Source organism: Strongylocentrotus purpuratus, unplaced genomic scaffold (genome assembly GCF_000002235.5).
Source record: "Strongylocentrotus purpuratus isolate Spur 01 unplaced genomic scaffold, Spur_5.0 spur5_contig_820, whole genome shotgun sequence".
In the NCBI taxonomy this organism is placed as follows: domain Eukaryota; kingdom Metazoa; phylum Echinodermata; class Echinoidea; order Camarodonta; family Strongylocentrotidae; genus Strongylocentrotus; species Strongylocentrotus purpuratus.
In genome coordinates, this window is record NW_022145525.1 from 463,702 (window position 1) to 479,209 (window position 15,508).

Genomic DNA, 15,508 nt, shown 5'->3' on the forward strand with positions numbered 1-15,508 from the left:
TTCTTTACTTATTTTCTGTTATATATTACTATGATTGGTATATTGTTTATATTGTTTAAATTGTTCAAAGAGTTTGTATCTTCATGTTGCATTTGTTTAAAGAGCCCCTGGAAAACAGTATTGTGATTACCGACGGGGCTACCCTGTTTTTATAAAACGAAATAAATAAATACACTTTTAAAAAGAAGACGGCTCCTCCCCCGGTGCTCAAATGGAGAGGGGGGGGGCGTTGAGTAAAACAAAAATAGAGCGCCATATACCCCCCCCCCCTTCAGATGCCAACTTGAAGCAGAATTCTTTTTACCAGAGGACGAAGTTTCTGCCACTATTCAAATCTGTTGTTGAGAGGCAATGCATGAACACCCATCCTCTATAAAGTTTTCAAAAACTACCTATAACGTGTGACGCCAGGGCAAATAAGAAACTTTGCGTCTCAAGTTAAATCCAAGTAAGTAAATAAAACGCCCACCAAAAGAGGGCAGGCTATTAATAATCGCTGTAGAATCTATTGACAAACAACTGACTGTACTGGAGCTGAATTCGATTACGTTACGGTAAGCCTCCCGATTTTCTCGTGATGTCATTTATTTTAAGTAATCATAGCTTTAAACTTGTATGAAATCTCTTTATATGATAAATAACGATTCTAATGAGGCTTAGAACATGGTATTTATAGATCTAGATATGTACTGTGCGAGAAAAAGAAAGTCTGCGGGACCTTTTGGTCACTCCATCACGGCATCAGACTCTAGCCCCCTAGAGCTGCCCGGTAGGTAACTCCAGGAAGCTCCGGCGTCGGCGTTACCCGGGCCGGTAGCGAGTTTAAGGCACGCGCAGTGCAGTGAGTGTGGATGAAGCTGAACTGAAGCAACACTATATCTTGGCCAGTGAGCTATAAAGTTGTCTCTGACTCTGAGCGTGTGATTGCCATTGCGTGGAATACTGCACTGCAAAATTTGCCTACATTTTATGAAATTATGACATGTCACTGATACTTGTGGTTCAAGTTGGTTGGTTGGTCCTCCACAATATATATAGATCTACTCGTCTGAGTTTTAACTGGAGGTACGTATAGTATTGGGTGGTAGTCGACTGTATTTGAATCACTGTGGCTGACTTAAAAATACATTAGACTAGGACTTCTATTTCTGCTTAAAACTGTCTTAAATAACAAAACAAAAACAGCTTTGGGAATGGAAGGACATTTTTAATTCATTATAAAAATTGCTTGTGTTTTGTGAGTTGTATAGAAAGGCTTTTTTGCTAATAATTTGATCTCTTTGTCTGTGTCTTTTGTTCAGTAAATCCAGAAGATACAGAATGAAGCACTCGGTTGCAGGCGGAGCTGCCGCTATTCTTGAGAAGTCCAGAAGTCGTATGAGAGGTCAGCACTTTACATTAGATGGTAGAGGGACCTCCAAGAAAACTGAACAACCAAAACAGCCAAGCAAGAACACCGAAGATGATGACATTGCTGTGAGTTTCATGTGCTGCAGGCATTCATATTCATTGATGGTTGGTCATCTCAACAAAACCCCCAATTGTTTTGATGGCTCTCCTAATTCTCATATTACTGTTCTTTTTTGTAATGTATTAGGACAAGTAACAAAATTAATTGTTTTTAAAAGATCAGTGAGGGAAGCCCTTAAGTTACTTTGGGGATTTGTTGTTATTTGTTTAAAGATGGCAGCCATTTATATAAGGGCTGCTGAGAGAAAGCTTTACTTTATCACAGAAGTTTGTCTTCAGTTTGTCAAGTCAGGAACAAAAATCAGAAATTAAATAATTTTCTCTCTCTTTCACTGACCACGTACAGGCACCATACAGTGCAAAAAGATAGTGCTTGTCTGTGGTAAATAACTATGTACTACAAACAAAATACAGTGGCACAGCAGTATGGTATTGTTCTTTTAATCAATGTGCTACGTTCAAACTACAGAGTGTACATGTACATAGAGATGTTAACAATATTGAAGCGGCATGCCACCACCAAAATATGTTTCAGGCAGGGTCATGAAGGCTGTATATTTCATGTATTTTTAATGTATTTGGTTGAATTGAAATTAATGAATTTACTTTACGGTACTTGAATTGAATATTTAGATAGAGGACCAATTTCCTCAAAATAAAGAAAAAATAATTACCGGTAGTACAAAACTTGATGACACATCCTATGGGTTAACAGTTAGGAGTATGAACAGTTCAGGGACCCGTTTCACAAAGCCTTTTTTCAATGACAAATGACAAAAATCAGTGACAAATCTGCTAATATCCCATCAGAAGCAAGAATTTCAGTAGCTTATATAACATAAACTGTCATTTGTCACTGATGACAAGTTTTGTGAAACGCCCCCCCCCCCCAGGAGTATAAAGAAAACACAGTATTACAAGACCCAGCACATGAAACCAAAGATGGTTTGGGTTGTGTACTTGCATTTTTTAAAAGTTTGGGTCTAGTTCTGAAAGAGGAGAATATCAGCTTCAAATTGGTAAATTGCGACTCATCAAAGTTGCATGTTCCTAACCCAATCAAAAATGAGATGAATTCCAGTCTTATAGAATACTAGGGGACAGAAAAATGCATTTTGATTTTAGAATGTGTAATTTTTTCAAGTGATCTGACTCACAAGAGGTTTGCAAGTGCTGCAAGGTGACAAAAGAAGGATTAGAACTGTAAAAGTAGAGGTTTCTGTGAAGGAATTATCACAATGTCCTAGAACACTAATGAGCACATCCTGTTCCTTATGTCTCCAAGGAAATATTGTAATAGCTTACTCTGTTTTTAGGACTATAGGAGATCAAAAAGAGACCAGTTGCCAGGGTCATAACAAACTCAAGATCATACAAACGTAGGTCAACAAAAGGTGCCCAACTTTTAGAGTATTTGATGCTTTCAATTTTTTAAAAACTACTTACATGTAGAAGAAAATATACTCTTGCGAGAAAAACCCGGTACTAAAAAGTAAGATTTGACCTTCCTGTCCAAATGCACATTTAATGTGCTCCAGGGGCGGCCGAGCAACTTCCAAAGTGGGGTGGGGGGGGGGGGGGCACCAAGAAAAAAGGGCACCTACAAAGGGAAATCTCAAAGCGAAAAAATACAATTTTTTTTTAGACATTGGTATGTAATACATTGTGATAACATTATCAGGGATGATTTCAATATTTGTTTCACTTTATACACCATACAAGATATTGCTTAAGCATCATACTCTGCAGCTGGGTGTGGTGATTCCAGTTGGCAATGGGCTATAAACTGTTGATGTTTTATATTTACAACACCCCTTGTGGACCCCGTCACCACCCAGGTATCTGTCTATAGTAGTTTAGGGCTGAGTTTACTTCCAGTGTTAATGAACTTTACAAAAGGTACAGAGTAATTTCTTTATGTTTCATGTTGCTCCCTTTTTATGATCTGCCTTTATACAATAGGCCTATTTATCCCAGCTTTCAAAGAAGACATCTGGGAAAAAGAAGAACATGGATGACATCGGTTCTGGAATGAGTGACTTGAGTCTTTCTGATGAAGCAAAGAACTCCACTTCAATGAAGTTTATGAAAAAATCAAGGTAAGTATTTTAATCAAGACATTAATCATAAGGGTGTTGAGTGGTTAGTTAAATCATGGACCCTACTACAATTATTAGGTCCATGGCTAAATGCATTGTTACATGCATCGCTACATGCAAGCAAGTTATTTTGATATCTTCTGCCACAGTGGTTATTTGTTCGTCCATCTGTCTTGCTCTCTGTTACCATGATAAAATGAGGACTACCAAAGCAGTGAGCACTAACAAAAGAAAAATATAAATGGCGCCGACTAATATTTCGCTCAGTGGGTTGGGGGGGTGGGGTGTAGTGAGCATTAAAAAAAAGGGTAATTATAACATTGAGTTTTTGTTTTACAAACGCCTTTTTTGATACAGGGCTTCATTAGGACCTGCTGAATGCTGGTAGGGTAGGAGCCCCCGGCATAAATATTCATATACTGGGTATGTGTTATTGAGGGTCCCATGGCGTTTGTACAACAAAAACTCAATGTTATATTACCTTATAAATTATATGCGAGCTATGAGGCGACTTTCCGCCCCACACCCTTATATGATATTCTTGATGGGGGCTCCTACCCTAAAATCGTTCAGTAGGTCCTAAGGAAGCCCTGTACCAAAAATGGTGCTTTCATCCAGCAAGTAACGGTAATTAATAAATTTGACGCTAAGCTATCTGACTAATTTGTATACTGACTTAAAGTGAATTGAAATTAGTCCAACTAAATTGATTTCATTTTCTGTTTTTCTTAAATGCAGCACTGCAAGTGCGGTACTACCTGGCCCTTCCCAAAGTGCACAGAGTATTCAACAGTCGGCGAGACCGATGTCGGGGAAGAAGTCTACGAGCTTCACATCCAGTGCCCTTCAGCGAGCCTCAAATATAATGCAAAGATAGCTTCCAGGAAGATAATAGTAGACAGTGATTCATCTGAAGATAGGTCCCGCGACCAGTACCAAGAACTTGATGTCACTGTGGATACTTCCAGCCCTCCTGCGCCTGCTGAGAATAGAGACAAGTACCGATTCATGAAAAAGCCATCGGGTAAAGTTGAGCCAGTAGTCGATGGGGAATCTATTAAGCAAGAGAATCCATCTTCCTTCGCAACCCCACTAGAAAGTTACCCTCGCACGGCTTCTAATGCAACAGAGTCCAAGATGAAGGCAAAGCTATCAACCAAAGCAAAATCAGAAAGTGCCACAGTGCCTTTGACATCTACTCCTATTAGAAACACACAACAGAGCAGCAGTAGACGGAATGTGTACAACAAAATAATGGCAGAGCTTGATACAGATGAAGAGAGTATTGACTATTTGATAGGAGACACCGCGGAATACTCCTCTTTTGTGAAGGTAGGGTAATTTGTTTTCATAGTGATATGTCACAAATAAATTCATTCATTTCCTATACTGAATTTAGTGCGGAGGCATATAGGACACGCAGTCGCAGTTGTCTTGTTTATTAATAGAATATTGCTTGCCAATATTTCTATTTTCTCTTTTCAGCTCAGAACTGGACTTTAATGTTTGATATTCTTAGCGTGTATTGACTCTTCGTGGCCAGTGCATTCATAGTTCTAACTTAGAGAATGACCAACTCATTATTTCTGCCCTGCCCCCTTTCCCTTCCTTTTTCTATCTCTTTTTTTACTTTCTTTCTTTTCTTACTTTCTTTCGCTCTTACTCTTGTGAACACTCACATTTTTTTGGAGCTATTTGAGGCATTGTTGGCTTGTTGTCACTCAAAGAGGGTAGTTGTAATTATAACCCATTCTATTATCAAACTTTGATCATGTTCATGTATATAAACAATATGACAAATTTGTTGTAATGTTTTGTCATTTCTTTGTACCTTGACAGGATGTGCAGCAAGTCGATACAGTTTCAGATCAAGTATCAGAGAATCGGGCATCCCCTCGAAGGCTCTCAGATACGGGTATGTTACTGCTGCTACTCTTATATCCAGGCCATTTTTGTTCTGTATTCAAAGGTTCTGTGCTAGTACCCTGAATTTAAAATCAGCTCATAAATGTTATTACTTCTTAATAACACTTTATGTGTAATTGGTAGATTTAAATACTGAAATCTGACTAAGAGAAATAAAAGACTTGTTCATAGACTAGTCGTTGCATATTCACATAAAATTCAGTGCTCCTGACTTAATTTCCAACCATGTATGACATCGTTTACTGTGTCAAAATGGGATTAGCATGAATAAGTACAAAAGAAAAGTTGAATTACATGTAAATGTATTTGCACAGAATTGGTTGGCCACAAAAAAAAAGGTCTTGAATTTACAACAAAATAAATGATATAGTAGCACAAAATTAGGACAAAATGTACACTTTTGAGGTAATTAAAACAAAAATCTTTAACACACATGTCTGTCAAATTACCGGTAGTTTAAACTACACACATATACAGTCAAACCTGTCTATAGCGACCGCCCAAGGGAAACACGAAAAGTGGTCTTTATAGACAGGTTCCTAGTACATGTTTCAATGAGAAACCTTTTTCAAGGGAAACAAAAAATGTGGTCTTTGTAAACAGGTGGTCACTAAAGCAGGTTTAACTATATATGCATGTATAAAACACAATAAATGATGAAGAAAAGGCGATTCAGGCTTTAAATCCATCATTTGTATTAGGTCACAAATTTTCGACCTACATGTACACATGGACTTGTGGAAAAACGTGGAAAAACAAATATTTGGCTGAAATTTGCCAATTGAAGACATAACTATTAAAGATCCCAGACTTTTATCATAAAATCATTTGTGATTTTAATATTAACAAGAAATTGAGGAAACAGAACATTGATCATCAAATCATAACACATTTTCATGTTTTTTCCTGTATTCTTAATGATTTGACTTTATCTTACTTTCCACAGGTTATCTCGCAGAAAATATGGAACATATATCCGTGGTTGAATCTAGTGTTCAGTCATCCATAGGAGAGGATGTAGGGCTGACATTTTTTGGTCTACAGACCATCGATGACTTGCTACCACCAAGTACCGTACAGACTCCGGACGCTTCTTCTTCTCATCATCATGATGACATATCTCATCACAAAGACATTTTTGGTCTACAGACCATCGACGACTTGCTACCTCCAAGCACCTCGCATATAACTCCAGACTCTTCTTCATCTCATCATGATGACATATCTCATCACAAAGACATTGAGAGTGTAAGAACAATGAGTCCATCAACGGTTGCGGACTCTGTCGCTTCAATACATACTACTCCAGAGAGTAGCAGGACTATGTGCTGACTCTTACTCTTCGGTCGCATCGTACAGCGAGTCAAGAAGCTACCTCTCAAAGTCAGATTCCAATTCTTCTCTTTCTACAAGCAACAACACGAGATCCAAGCTCTCAGACACCAGCATCGATACCATCACGCCTTCTAGATCTGTTTCCTACTCGCATGACTTTGACACCTTATCGCAGTCTGATGATACGACTGTATCGGATGACCAGACTATTGCGAGCGATTTCTCTACCTCCCATAGTGAAAGCAATTCTAGAAGTAGTCAACCAAGTATCGTTTCGAAACGTACAGGACATGATGCAGCTGTTCAAACTTCTGGTTCCTTGCATTCCATCAACCATCATTGGCTTAAAGGTATACATAAATGTAGCTCTCATCACCATAGGCAGAATTACAATAGAAAATCATTTATCATATAACTTGTAGAATTAGGAATAATACAATAGTGAATGAAATGTATTTTATCAGCTAGGCGGGATTCACAATGAGCTATGTATTACATAACTTGGTAGAATTATGAAAGAGTGAGATATTTTGTCATGTACACTTGTAGCTGCCAGTAAACCAGGAGGATTAAGAAAAGCAACACATTTTGCATTGCCACATCTGGAACTGCCTACATTTTGTCTCTCAATACTTTAATACAATGATCTATCAATATTCTTGTTGTAAATATATACCATGTCTCCACCTTAAATGGTTTGATATTAAGCCCAGGTTTACTTGGCCAGGAGTCTTGATAATGTTTGCTATTTTGATATAAAATTTTGTACATTCGGGCAATCGGTTAAGTTTTCTTTGCCTTTACAACTGATATGTTGTGGGTTTTGTTTTCTCCTATCTCTCTTCTCTTCTCTTCCTCATTCATTCAACTTCTTTGTTGCTCTTCCTTTTTCTATCCTCTTCATTTCTTCTCCCTCGTTCCTTCTCCCATGTTACTCCCACATCCTTGTCCCTTTTCCCCTCATGATTGTCTGGGTTATTTTATTCTCGTACATTTCCCTATTTTATTTTAACCATGTCATTCTTCATCTCTTGAATATAGATTATGATTTCCAGACACCAGGATACTTCAAGCTTCTAAGTGCAAACGTTAATGACGCAGTGTCTCATGTTGTGGACCCAATGGTTTTGCAGAGTAAGTTATTTCATCTGTATCTTACTAGATATAATTCTTTCAAAACTCTTTCAAAAATTAAAAGAACCATGTAGCAAATTGCACTTTTTTCTAGTATTAAAGATAAACTTGAGTTCTGGTAAAAAAAAAAAAAGAATTCTTACAGAATCAAACGAAACTTTCACTGAATGTTCAAGATTACAAATAAATGTCATTTGCCGAACAATTTTGGTAGAAAATGTATACTGGCTGAGTAATGAGCAAAGAAAGATAAAGAAATCAAGGTTAGTAGCCCCGACACCATTTGTGTAGTCCCATATACATCTTTCTGTGTATAGTGCTGGTTACTTTTCCAAGACTGGGCCAAATTTATTATGATTTTGGTGACTCCAGAACCTTGCAGTACACACCAATACCTACATGCTACATGATCAACGTTTTCTGATCCATTCCACAACTTTTCTTTCACATTGCAATCGCATTACCAGAACTCACCTTTATCTTTAACATGTATTTGGCATTATGTGAGACCCTCGTGTACAAATAAACTATATCAATACAATAGCCTTTCACTCCTTTAACTATTGAATTAATTTTTTTATCAAAGATGGTGTGGTCATACTTAGTGAAAGTATAAACATGTTTTGGGGAAAGCTATTACAAGAATCCTTAGTTTAACCAGGCTGAAGTAGACATGTTTTAGTGTCCTTTCTGTATTTTGGTTTGTGGGTCAAGAAATTGATAGAGACCCCATTGAAATATTGGTTATCAGTCAGGTAACCTGTCAATCCTACATGTAGATGGTATCACAAATAACTTCTAAATTACTAGTACTTAAGAATGACAGGAAGATGAGATGTTTCATTGTTCGGTTTGAAGTGTCCGCATACTTCAGGGACCAGGATATTTTACAATACTAACAAATGTAAGAGTGTATCCAAGATGGTCCTAGTACTGGTATTCAAACCCATGTCAGGTAACTCGGTGTCGGGTATCCGTTACGATCCAGAAAAATTCCAGTTTGGGACTCGCTTAAGTTTGAGCCCGGTTTGATTTAGAAGTTGGAAAAATTCTGTCAAATTTTGCCAAAGTACTGGATTATTCTGCAATAAATCAAACCAAAATCAAACTTTATTTTTCCCAAAATATGTTTTTTTAAATTTTTATTTAAACCTTATTATGTACATATTTCTATGTTCTTTCTTAACCTGTTTTGTTTAGTCGTTAGCAATCATTACAACAACAAAAATCTTGGCCATGGAAATACTTTAACCCTAATAGGGATTCCACCCCCCTCATTTTTTTTAGCGCTGTGTTTTCATTTCTATGAAGCACATCTTTTTACATCAAGTTCTTAAAATTCAGATAATTGGTTACTGCACAGCTCCCCAAAACGTTCATGCTACGCGCAGGGGTAGGCGGAGCATCTTTCAAAAGGGGGGGGGGGGCACCAATAACAAAAGGGCACTTTCTGGGGGTAAGGGATAGCTCCAAAGGGAGACCTCAAAAGCGAAAAAAATACAAATGTTAGACATAGGTATATACCTCTACATTGTGATTACATTATCAGGGATAATTTCAATGTTTTTAGTTTTTTGTACATGGTCCTAGTAGTCAGGTGGCTCAGTGAAATGATTGTTACTTGCCGGATAAAAGCATCATTTCTGGTACAGGGCTTCCATAGGACCTACTAAACGATATTAGGCTAGATATATTGTGTTCAAGAAATTTGAAAATGTGGTATTTAACTTGTCATCAATTAAGATTAAGATTGTTTCATGTCATCATGTTTTTTAGCGCTGAGTTCTTTTGACTCTACTTCGCTGGCGTTGCATGCAAACCTAGTAGAGCAAGTCCGACAGACACAGCTAGCAGTCACCAACACAATGAGACAACACCAAGCCTTTCTGGATTCATTACAGGAAGATTACTGCTACACTACTCTGGAAAACACGAAATCAGTAAGTTTTGGTTTGATGCATATTTCGTCTTTCCTTTCCTCCTTCCATGTTCATGATACAGTCAAAACCTGTCTATAGCAGCCGCCCAAGGGCAACACAAAAAGTACCCTTTGTAGACAGATTGTCTTTGAAGACAGGTTCCTTTAGTACATATTTCAATGAGAAACCATTTTCAAGGGAAACAACAAATGTGGCCTTTGAAGACAGGTGGTCTTTGTAGACAGGTGGTCACTAAAGCAGGTTTGACTGTACAACTCAATGTATTGAAAGACTCAAAGATAAAGTAATTGTGTTTTGTATTTCACAGATTTCAGTACCATTCAATACCCTTTAGCTCTGTCTATTTGACACAGTTGTTTCAAGATTGCCGTTGTAGTGAATATATGGTCTTACTTAATACCTAGAGTTCTTCAACAGTATTGATACTGTCCCCAGTTTGCTATTGGTGCTGTGAGTTAGCATTTTATTTTCCTACCAACACATTTAAACAAACCATTTTTCTTATATGAGATGTTACACTACTTATGAATGGTGCAGAGTATTGTTGTATATGCCGCTCTGGTGGCCACCCGTTTAGCCCCATCTAAATATTTCAAAGACCATTGGAGAAATGAACTTCAAACCTGGTACTGCTTAGGCATTGTTTTCTATATAGAGGGAGCAAGTAGCTACACGTAGTACAGTGGGGCTTTAACACTGTACATGTAAACTTTATGAGGTTGACCATTTGCAAACAAATAATGACACAATACATCGCCTGTAACTCATTCTATATATCTCTCTCTCTAATTCACTCTCTCTATGCTCTCTCTCTCTCTCTCTCTCTCTCTCTCCCTCCCCCTCTCTAATTCACTCTCTCTCTCTCTCTCTCTCTCTCTCTCTCCCCCCCCCCCCCCCCCCCCCCTCCCTGTCATTCACTCTCTCTATTCCCTCTCCACCATCTCTGTGTTTTTCATTATTTTCCATGCAGTTTATCAAAAGGCAAAAGAAGAGAAGAAGAAGAAGGGACAAGGACCAAAGAGAAACAACTTTAGAAGAAGATAGGAATTTTACTTTATAGCATTTCTTTACATTAGTATTGATAAGCCCCACTGATAAGCCCCATAGAGTGGTGAAGTGTGACGTCATCATCTATCAATTTTTAGAATTTCTCAATTTTTTCTTCATTTTCCGAAAGAGCATCAAAAATAATGTCCAAATGTCGAAAAACTAATTGAATATGTTAAGTATTGGCTGAGATATGACCATCTGAATGAATATATTTCCTATAGGAACTCAGTGTTATATGCTCTGGCTCCTAACCATTAGGAGCCAGAGCATATAACACTGAGATCCCATATGCAATCTTTTTATTCAGATGGTCATATCTCAGCCAATACTTAACATATTCAATTGGTTTTCGACATTTGGACATTGTTTTTGATGCTCTTCCGAAAAATAAAGAAAAAATTGAGAAATTCTAAAAATACATTTTTATGACGTCACAGCTTCGGTACTCTATAGTATGAAACATCTGTTGCATTGCTGATATTACTGTGGATCATTCCTTTACTGAGGATACCCTTGTAGCATTTCCAAATCTCAGCCAATGTTTCATCTGCTGAAGTTAGAAGTGAGATAACTCCATGTTACAGGGTAAGAATTAAAGATAAAATTGAGTTCTGATAAGAAAAGAAAATGAATTCTCACAAAATCAAACAAAACTTACACTGAATGCTCAAGATTATAAATAAATGTCATTTGCAAAACAATGTTGGTAGAAAATGTATACTGGCTGAGTAATGAGCATAGAAAGATAAGGAAATCAAGGTTAGTAGCCCCAACACCATTTGTGTAGTCCCATATGCATCTTTCTGTGTACAGTGCTAGTTACTTTACCAAGACTGGGCCAAATTTATTATGATAATAATAATAATAATAGTGGCTACTTGTATAGCTCACAGGTCCACCTTTCGGTGCTCATGGATTTTGATGACTCCAGAACCTTGCAGTACAGACCAATACTTGCATGCTACATGATCAACCTTTTCTGATCAATTCCACACCTTTTCTTTCACAATGCAATCGCATGACCAGAACTGATCTTTATCTTTAACCCCTTGCTGGCTCTGAACAGACACTATGATACGATTAGACTGCTGCTTTTACAATTTCTAATGATTCTAAAGTTCATTAAAAAAATTCTTGACGGTACTGTAAGATTACGACTTATATTACGTTATAATATCATTTCTTGAAAGCCTAATACCAAGGTTGTTAAATACTTTGTTTTATGCCCATCTTTGGAACATTTTTCACTTTTTGTGGCGAATTGTAAAATGGCGCAATAAGGATGAATTGGATTTGTGAGGTTTCCTTGATGGGAGATGGAGGGGGAGGGGGGGGGGGTCTGATATATATATATATATATATATATAGGTAACTCTTAGATATTTTGGAGCTTTCATTTAGAAAACAAATGGATTTACAACAAACAACTTGCGTTGAAGTATGTTTGAAGCGGGCTAAACAAACATAACAGAATGCACTCTCTAAAAACATTCTTCCATACAAGAAAATAATCAAATTCCCTGCTATTTCAAAACCATGAAATATTTAGTATGAAGAGCATTATTATACATTTATTTATAATTCTTATTTGCCAATCCGAATTAAACACAGGACATGTTACTGTATTATGACGAGTTGAAATGAAACAGATTTAGTGCACAAAAACAAAACAATTGCAATGACAGTATTTTGACTGCCTGCATTTAGTTGGTTGGTTTATTTCATAGAACCATCATGCGTGATACATCAGGTCTGTTGACAAAAATTTGAGGGACAAGATTTACTAAAGCGCAATTTCTTACGAGTCATATCTATCAAAAGCTTTAATTAAAGGGTGGGTGCTGCGGAATCTGTGAATAGCACCCACTTTAGAGGGCAAGTTGAACCCTGATATTAAGTTGGTTTTGAAGCAGAAAAATGAGGGAAACAGGTCAGTGAAAGTTTTAGCAAAAACCGATTAAAAGTAAGAAAGTTTTGAACTTTTGAAGGTGGGGTCAATCAAAAACATATTGGTAACTCTGTGACATATCTTTTGAGCTCCTCTCTCGTTTGCCCAGTATTAAAAAACTTCATGAATTCATATTTTCCCTTAAAGATAAAGGTAAGTTCTGGTTTTAAAAAAAAGGAAAATTAATTCTCACAGAATCAAACAAAACTTACACTGAATGTTCAAAATTACAAATAAATGTCATTTGCCAAATAATTTTGGTAGAAAATGTATACTGGCTGAGTAATGAGCATAAAAAGATAAGGAAATCAAGGTTAGTAGCCTAGACACCATTTGTGTAGTCCCATATGCATCTTTCTGTGTATAGTGCTAGTACTTTACCAAGACTGGGCCAAATTTTTTGATGAATCCAGAATTTTGCAGTACAGACCAATCCTTACATGCTACATGATCAACTTTTTCTGATCCATTCCACACCTTTTCTTTCATGATACAATCTCATGACCAGAACTCACCTTTATCTTTAAGAAAATTTTCAATCCTACATTCACGCTAAATATAATTATTGCAATTATGTTTTCTAATGCGATGCCTGTATGAAACAAATCTATTCGGTAATCAATAAGAAAAGGAAAGTTTATGATATCTTTTGTACAGAGCAAATTGGAGAGGAGTTAGCAAGACATGTTACATTGCTGCCAATTTGCATTTCACAGATGACTACTTTTAAATTTCATAACTATTCTATACAGTTTTGATTGGACTTTTGGTTTTCATTAGTTTTCACTAATTCATTTCTCTAATTTTTTCTGCTTTAATTAAAACCAACTTAATATCAGGTTGGATTTCACCTTTGAATATGCTAAATTATGCCCAAAAAAAAACACGAATTTGGTATGATAGATAAAACAGCAATTACAGTGTTGATTACTCTAACATATTCTTTTTTCTTGATTTTTATGTTATTTTATGCTTATTTATTCATAGAACACACTTTCACTAGTATAACAAGAAATAAATATACCTCAAACTCAAATATTATTGGTGAGATCATCAAATAAAATGAAGTTATGATAATTGCAATAAAATATATTTATTGATTTGAATGCTATGTTATATACTACATGCAAAAAACATGCTTTATTTGTCAAATTCAGTTTATCTAAATATCCTGTGTGTGTGAATACGATATACCGGTAGTGCAATTTCAATTGATTAAAAAATATTGATATTGTATAGGTTGTGCTGTAACTGTCTCTTTCTTGGGATTTGTATGTACATTTAAAAGAAAAATGAATAACTGGAATTGGAGATGACGGAGGGAAAAATAAGTGGAATTAGTATCGAGTTGAGATAAAAATAAATGAAGTTTGAATGTGGTGCTATTGAGTTGAGAGTAGAAATAGTATAGTGATTTACGAGATCAAAACATAAGTTACAGTGATGAGTTCAAGGGCGGTGGAGAATCTTTCAAAGAGGGGGAAGGAGCTCAGGAGGGTATCAAAAAGGGTTCTATTTGAAAGAAGAGGACACATACATAGGGTAATCACCTAGTTTTTTAGACATTGGCACACTCTCCACCCCCCCCCCCCCCCCCTCCCCTCCCATTCCGGGAACGGAGGGATCGCATTCATGTTCCCAAAATCTCCGGTAAAGGGGTACTTTTCACGCACCATAGTCCGGCTCGTAGTACACAACAAAAATCGACCCGTATTGACTTAACACACACGGACTTTAATAAGGGGTGCTTTCAAAGGAAAGGAACATGCATACGCGTGACCTAAATAATACTGAGTGTGGGGGGGGGGGGGGGGGCTCGATCTCCACGTACCCTTTGGAGAGGCAACCACACGTAGCAAAGTACAGAGAAGATACAAAAATACCTTGCTTACATGTAAGTCAAGTCATTTCACTCGACACTCTTGATGTCTTGATAAGACCATTCATCGTTATTTGTTTCATAAACCTTTTTCAATTCAATCGAGCTTTATTGAAACAAGATGGCAGGCACAGGATTATCTATTTGTATAATTTTTAAGTGCAACTAAAATACTAAAACATATGAAAAGTTGCAATAATAAGCAAACATGTAAAATAGAATATTAAAGTTACACGAAGTATGTTACATGAATAACATTGAATACAAATAAAAGACTGATGTAAAACTGATGTACAGCTAGGTACCTCGATCACGGTTCTAATATAGGAAAACTACCCCCTAGACAACCACCCCCGACCAATTACCCCCTTGGACAATCACCCCCCCCCCCCCAATCACCCCCTTGGACAATCACCCCCCCCCTTGGACAATTACCCCCCCCCCCCGAAAAAAGTAATTTCCGGGGAGTTATTGTCCTCGGGGGGGGGGGTAGTTTTCCGGGGGTAATTGTTCCAAGGGGGGGGGGGGTTGTCCTGATACGCTCGACCACTGCTATCAATTATATATTTTTGTTAATGCATAATAGTATGTAATGAAAAGGTACTATGAGGGCAAGGAAAAGGAAATAGTATGTTGGGGCTATTTGATGAGCGGAATACAGAATGAGGGAGAAGTATAGAATATGGAGAAAAGAAAATACAGATAGTGATTAATTGTACTTGAGTTG

General features: G+C 37.1%; 1 protein-coding gene across 1 annotated transcript; it reads left to right on the forward strand.

The window, feature by feature from the left end:
* The first annotated feature begins 529 nt into the window (after positions 1–529).
* On the forward strand, positions 530–7,119 carry LOC115922245. The gene is made up of 6 exons (XM_030980750.1): positions 530–554; positions 1,302–1,476; positions 3,433–3,569; positions 4,308–4,901; positions 5,409–5,484; positions 6,442–7,119. The coding sequence occupies exons 4-6, from the start codon at positions 4,578–4,580 to the stop codon at positions 6,825–6,827; spliced, it is 786 nt and encodes a 261-aa protein (XP_030836610.1). The 5' UTR covers positions 530–554; positions 1,302–1,476; positions 3,433–3,569; positions 4,308–4,577; the 3' UTR covers positions 6,828–7,119.
* Positions 7,120–15,508: the final 8,389 nt, after the last annotated feature.

Coding starts and splice junctions, on each gene's coding strand:
- LOC115922245 (XM_030980750.1), top strand. CDS start 4,578: ATGAAAAAGCCATCGGGTAAAGTTGAGCCAGTAGTCGATGGGGAATCT. Junction 4,902..5,408: donor AATACTCCTCTTTTGTGAAG/GTAGGGTAATTT, acceptor GTACCTTGACAG/GATGTGCAGCAAGTCGATAC. Junction 5,485..6,441: donor TCGAAGGCTCTCAGATACGG/GTATGTTACTGC, acceptor TACTTTCCACAG/GTTATCTCGCAGAAAATATG.